Source organism: Zea mays, chromosome 1 (genome assembly GCF_902167145.1).
Source record: "Zea mays cultivar B73 chromosome 1, Zm-B73-REFERENCE-NAM-5.0, whole genome shotgun sequence".
Classification (NCBI taxonomy): Eukaryota; Viridiplantae; Streptophyta; class Magnoliopsida; order Poales; family Poaceae; genus Zea; species Zea mays.
In genome coordinates this window covers 301130584-301137463 of record NC_050096.1, presented here as the reverse complement: position 1 = coordinate 301137463, position 6880 = coordinate 301130584, and the positions used below count along the sequence as shown (strand labels likewise).

The 6880-nt window shown below is 43.2% G+C and overlaps 2 protein-coding genes across 2 annotated transcripts; both read left to right on the top strand.

Annotated features, from left to right (window-relative positions):
- The first annotated feature begins 271 nt into the window (after positions 1-271).
- LOC103644263 (mitotic-spindle organizing protein 1A) lies at positions 272-2813 on the top strand. The gene is made up of 2 exons (XM_020547030.3): positions 272-660; positions 2445-2813. Exon 1 carries the CDS (start codon positions 344-346, stop codon positions 632-634), a length of 291 nt encoding a protein of 96 aa, XP_020402619.1. The 5' UTR covers positions 272-343; the 3' UTR covers positions 635-660; positions 2445-2813.
- Positions 2814-4466: 1653 nt separating this feature from the next.
- On the top strand, positions 4467-6650 carry LOC100278120 (uncharacterized). Its single transcript, NM_001373988.1, has 4 exons — positions 4467-4628; positions 4743-4800; positions 5550-5855; positions 5944-6650. The coding sequence occupies exons 1-4, from the start codon at positions 4483-4485 to the stop codon at positions 6514-6516; spliced, it is 1083 nt and encodes a 360-aa protein (NP_001360917.1). The 5' UTR covers positions 4467-4482; the 3' UTR covers positions 6517-6650.
- Positions 6651-6880: the final 230 nt, after the last annotated feature.

Genomic DNA, 6880 nt, shown 5'->3' with positions numbered 1-6880 from the left:
CAAGAAAGAAGATGATGGCATCCATGTGCTCATAGCCGCAAAAGTACCCTCTTATTTTTTATTTATCGTATTTTAGTTAAAAAATAAAGTAGCATACAACATATATTTGAGAACGGAGTTAGTTTATATAAATTCAGGCTCAGCCACGGGCACTTAACAATGAAAGAACTTCAACAAGATTATTTACTTTCTACTACACTCAACAACAATTAATAAATCATTATGACTTCTAAATATCATTTTACGTTAACCACTCTGAACCTCACTGTGGTGTCTGAATACTTATTAAACGACAGCCAGAGCCACCACCTATGAGAGGCTGGAAGCAACGGTGCCGCCGGAGATGGAGACGGAAAAGGAGGCGGCAGCGGCGAGGCAGGCGAAGGAGTCCCTGGAGCTGGCGTTCCAGATGTCCCAGATCCTCGAAACCGGCCTCGACCGCCACACCCTGTCGCTGCTCATGGCGCTCTGCGACCGCGGCGCCAACCCCGAGGCCCTGGCCGCCCTCGTCCGCGAACTCTCCTCCACTGCTCCCCCAACCGCCGCCGAGGCTCCCTCCCCCGTGAGCAACGCCGCCGCGGGGCCGGCCCCGGCAACAGCGTCCATGTTCTCCTCCGGCCTTCGCCGTCCCTAGGGTTTGTGATGTCCCTTTTTTCGCCGGTGAGACTGCTTGCCAGTTAGTCGACTAGATCCCGCAGTATGCACTCAGCCGCTGTGAGTGCCTGAATGTAGTATGTTCTTATGTTTTGACTAAATTTGTGCCTCACAAGAAGATAATGGTTCAACCAAATGCCATATATCACGTTACTGCGTAGATGTGCTGCTACCTGCATTTGGCATCAAGATTCACATTATAATGTCTATGTTTGGGTTATAATATTAATTTGCAGCCAGGTGTTTCTACAAATAGTCAATCTAGGCATGGGCATATGAACTGTGGGTTGGTTATTCTTTCTATGCAACATCAACGGTTGTGGAACTTTCTATCTCTTGTTCTCTCTGGCTCTGCCACCCTTTTAGCTACACCTTGTCGGGTAGTGGTATTGCCATGATATAGATTTGTTGCAGTTGCTAGTAGATTAATGGGATGCTTGTTGCTTGGTTGACGAATGGGTTAGTACATCATATTTCCACTCCTAACTTTTTTGTTTGATTTGTGGAATGGAATGGATTGATCCACCACCACATCATTCCTTATAAGCTATTAGTATAACCGCATGCCACTAAAATTCATGGGATGAACACATGATGGACCACCTCGCCTGTGTCCGGTGTCCCCCTCCCCCCGACTTTAGTGTCCATAGGATTTTGTGGCATCCCTTTCTTCCCCAGTGAGATTGCTTATCATCAGCCAAAGTGTCAAACTAGATCCCACAATATGCATTTAGCTGCTGTGAATGACTGAATGTAGTGTTTCCTTCTGTTGATTAATTTTGCATCTTGGCTTATGATTCACACTTCACAAGCAGATAATACATGGACTTGTGTAGTCCTAGATGAGTTGGGTCAGACACAATGTGCATAGGTTACATGACTGCAAACATGTGACGCGTCCTGCATTTGGCATCAAGATTCAGAGTATAATCTCTTCTTGGGTCACACAATTAATTTGCAATCTGGCATTTCTACAAATAAAGAATCTAGGTATGGGCATGTGAACTGTGGGGTTGGTTATTGTTTCTATGAAATGGGAATAGTTATGGTAGTATGTATCTCTTGTTCTATATGGCTGTACCTTCTTGACTAGTGGTATTGCCATGGCATAGGTGTGTTGCAGCAAACTATTAGATTAATTGTTCATGTGCTTTGGTTGAGAATGTCAGCACATCAAGTGTTCTGTCACAAATCAAGTTTTTTTGCTGTAGTAGACTGCAGACAAGTGACTCAGTCAGAGTCTAGAGTGACACAAGTTTCTCAATTGTCCTCGGAACAGTTGATCAGATATAGAGGTGATAATCCATGAACAATCGATTGATCCGATTTGAATATTACTGTCTTTTTTGTGTGTTTATATGGCAGCAGCTCTACCTGACCTGCACCTTATGTAGCAAGAATTTCTTATTGATTGCACCTGTAGATTTGATACTTTTGTGTTTGTTGGAACATAGATAATCAAGCAATGCACTGGTTTCTTTGTCTCCTTCCTGGTGCTGTGTAGCTCTCACAGTCTATTGGATTTCAAGTTTATTGGTTCTTGTATTCTGATGAATGTTAATCATAGCTCTGATGCCCATTCCCATCCGTTACAATTCCAAACTGTTAGTCGTTCTGCCTTTTTAAGATACATAGCTATTGTTATGTTATGTATCTAGAAAAGCCAGAATGGCATGCAATGATACAATTTGGAACAAACGGAGGGAGTAGCGTAATCCTAGATTCATATCTCAAGGTCATCTCTTGATTGATTGATTGTGACGATATTTCTTGCATCTGTGCTTGATAAGGTGCCGCTAAAGTCTGAATGGAACCGGTGTAGTTTTGGAGGCAAGAGCAGATCTCGCTGCTGGAATCTTTACAATTCCACGTGCGTTGCTGTGGGTGTTGTTTCGACAGATATCCACGTATACCTTCGCAGGACTTGTGCCGGTCAGCAGCTGTAATAATCCCGATGATTGAGGAGTCATTGTCCCTTTACCCCCCCCCCCCCCCCCCCCCCCATCGCTGTACTGCTTCCATCAGTTGTATGTATCAGTTTCACGCCCGGGTCTTTCGTTAATTATATCCTCACTTTGATGACAGCACACACCCTTTTTGCACTTGCATGTGTTGCTTAGCCTAAGAGGGAATGTGTCATGTCTATCAGTGACATCTTTATCGCTACGCCCCTGTCCTGTTACGAGTGCATGCACACTGATGCCATCGACTGTTGCTATCCGCCCTCGGTCTTGAACGGAGCAAAGGAAAATCACTACTAGTAGGCTGGTAAAGAAAACCGGCCTGCCTCCGTGGGCCTGTCGTGCCGGACCGCACCCGATGGCCCACCAGCGCAGCCTCAGGTCATTTTCTGGGTGCGGGGCGGGGGCCATGCGCGGAGTAGGCCTGGGCAAAAAGAACCGGAACCGAGGAACCGAACCGAAATAACCGAGAACCGGAACCGAACTAACCGAACCGAAGGAACCGTTATGAATTTCGGTTCTGGTTTTTTGAGAACCGAAATAAATGAGATATTTTCGGTTCTGCACTTCAAAGAACCGAAAGAACCGAAAGAACCGAAAAACCCAAAAGTATTAGATTCAATTTGTTACATGTGTTTGTAACTTCGGATGTTGTGTTATCGACTTATGTTGAACCTCTAATCATCCATGTATTATCTATAAAATTATAGTCATTGTGCACTTGTCGTTGTTTGTGGGGAGATGTTGCTGAAATTTCTCACAAAAGTTGTCGTTATTCATAATTTTAGAGTGGCTGTTACAGTTCGGTTAGAACCGAGGAACCGAACCGAAGAACCGAGAACCGAACTAGTCGGTTCTGATTTCTTTATCTTGCTATTTCGGTTCTAATTTTTGAAGAACCGAATTTCTACAAGAACCGAGGAACCGAACCGAACCGAACCGAAGAACCGAATGCCCAGGCCTAGCGCGGAGCTAGGCCAAAGTCGCGGTGTGGGCGGGCCGAACCATAGCGGTTGTCGATAGGGATGGCAAACGGATATATAGTGCCTGTTTGTTTTGGCTTTTCGCAGCTTTTGGCCATCAAAAGCTGCTGCGAACTGTCAAACACTCAATTTTTTAGCCAGCTTCTATAAAATTCGTTTGGATAAAAAACATTCAAAATCAACATAAACATATAATCGGTTGAGTCGTCGCAATAGCGTCACTTTATAGATCCTGAGCCACATGGATAATTTTATCTTCCTTCACACGTAATTCTAATGATACTCAGATTCTCTACACAGCCAGATTCTCCCTACAGCCAGATTCTCGAAAAAGCTGGTTAGAAAAAAGCTGAACCAAACAGACCTATAGATAGCGAGATAAAACTTAACCTATCCCGTACCTATAAATATTCGATATTCGTGGGTATGAATCATAGTTGTCGATCGAGGCGTAGGGATGTTCCTAAAACATCCGAATTGTATCACAAATCTAATATTTTAGCATAGATATACATATAAATTAAAGCTAATTTTTGGCAATGTTATGAAGAATATTATGAAGTATTTAAATAAATTTTTGTATAATTTTTTATGTACATTATTTTCTCCATACAACAAAAAAGATGAAAAAACATCCGAATCCGTATTCGGATAGACATCCGAATTTTATATCAATTATTTAAAAATATCTAGAACGAATTTAATGTTTATTTTTTGTAAAGATTAATAGCCTCAATGCTAAAAACAAGAATATAAATTTACATATCAAATTCTATATGTTATTTGTTCACAATCAAGAAAGAAGACAAAAAATTGACATCCGAATAAATATCCGAATCCATCCCTATCGAGGCGTGGCGTGGTGTGGCGCGTGACGGTCGGAGATGTCCCGGAAGAGGCAGCCGCAGGCGAGCGCCGGCCCGCGGCGCGCCGGCGGTGGTGGAGGGGGTGAGCCTAGTGGGAGCACATCGTGCTTCTCCCTGCCCCAGCGCCCCGCCGAGCCGAAGCGGCAGAGGATCGCCCTTCGCGAGTGAGTTCGCCCTCCCCTCGCGCTCTCTGGATCGGGTCGCGCCGATTCGTGCACGTCGCTCTCTGATTCGATGCCGTGGTGGCTTGGACTGTTCCCCTTGCACTTGCATTGCAGTGTCAACACGGAGGTGATGCAGAACACCATTGCGCTCGAGCCCCTCGCCAGGAGAGTGGTGAGACCTCTTTTTATCTTTCACTATGTACCTCCCATTTTTTGCTCGCTTTCAGTGCTTTGAATCATTTAGTAACAGTTCGTTCAATAGTTGGTATGATGTGCGCCCTCTGCGTAGTTAAATTCTTCCCTGCTGTTGACTGCATTGCCGATACATCTCTGTGGCCTGATGACACTCTCATGTTGACTTTGGGTCATTCAGTCAGTTGGCTTATTATTCAGAAGTTGTAAACCCAACTGTTTCCAACTTAGCGTGCGTTTGGTTTGTCTTTTGGTTTTGACTTTTGCCCCATAAAAGCTAAAAGCTAAACTAAAAGGCTGGATCTAGAAAGCAGTTTTTTTTTTTTGTAAAAGCCGACTTTTTCGCAGTGCAAAACTGAAAGCACCCTAAGACCTGCTTTTAGTGGCTTACAGGTAGAACTATGAAAACATATATCGAAGAACTTTTAGCGGCTTTTAGTGGTTTCCACCAAACAGTTTTTAGCTTTTCCACGGCTCACAGCCCACAACAACTTTTTCCACAGCTTAAAGCCCACAACAACTTTTTTCACAGGCACAGTCCAACCACCTTAATTTATCGGAGCCCTCCAGACCTGCAGGTTGGATAAGAATTAGCATTAGCATGCTTTAGGTTTCTAGATCACAACAGCAAGTTCTTCTTTACCTCCCAAACTAATACTTCATGAACATTGTTGTGTACCTGTTTGGTTTAACAACTTCTCTCTCTCTCTCTCTCTCTCTCTATTTTAGGAAGAATTTGACAAGGGCAATTGGACCGAAGAAAATACACAGATACTATGTGATCTTGTTGTTGAACAGATTAGGGAAGGAAACTATCTTCATGGCCACATGAAAAATACAGCTTACAAGGTCATGGCTCAAAAGTATTATGAATGCACTAACCTTTTCCATGCACCAAAGCAACTTGAAAATAGATACAACCAGTGCGAGGCTATGTACCAGTGGATCAATTGGGCCGATGGTGAACCTGGATTATGTCGGGGAGACAATGGAAGCATAATAGCAGATGATGGTTGGTGGGAAAACTATACACAGGTATTCATTTGCTTAGCTTCTGGGGTTTTGTTCATGTACATTCCATTCTAAAATTAGCTAGTCATGAACTTTTTGTTTTATGTTGCAGGGAAAGTACTCTGAGTGTAAAAAATTCAAATATGGCATGCCTTCTTACATTGACCAACTAGCAGAGATGTTCGGTGTAACAACAGTTGATGTTTGGACTTCATATGTTGCTGGAGAAAGTGAGGAACCAACATATGGTAATTTGGACATGGGTGAGGAGGAGGATGAAGTAGATATTAGGAGTCCATTGAGCAGCAGTAGTAAGAAGAGGACTGGCAGCAATACTGATACAGCCAGTAGTCCTCCTAGGAAGCATAAAAGTCCAATGATTGAATGCGAAGCTTTGATAGACACCCTACAATCTTTAAACTCCAAAGACTTGGATGTGGCCAAACAGATACAAGAAGACCACATAGCTAAAAATAAGAAGTTAGAACAGGAAAAAGAGAATAAGGAGATAGATAAATGTTTCGAACTGGCCAAAGAATGTGGAGCAACTGAGGAGACAGAGGAGTTCTATGTAGCCACTAGGATCTTTGCAGAAAGATACTACCGTTATGTCTTCATCAAAATGACTACAGATGCAGGGAGAATGGCTTGGTTGAAGAAGTGGTGCAGGGATTGGACTGGTTGAAGCATGTTTCAGTTATATTTTATTTGTGTTGAGCATCATTTGTCATGTTGTGAACCATTTGTGTTAAGAACCTTTATTCCTATCATCATGCTGTGAACAATCTTTAAGATAGTTTATGGGCTTGGGCTTGTGAACCGTTCTGCAATGATGTGCTGCGATGACCTTCCATTCCCTTTGTGACGTTGTAGCATATATAATTTAATTTGTCATATTGTGTTCAAGATCGAAGGAGAGAGGGCTCCTAACTCCTTGAGTATAACCGTTGCTCTAGCTGCCCTTTGTCAAGACAAAGTGTAGTGCCCGGCAAGGAGTTCCAGATAAAGGTTGAGATTGTAGTTCTGGAGGGTGAATGTAGTTCTGAAGG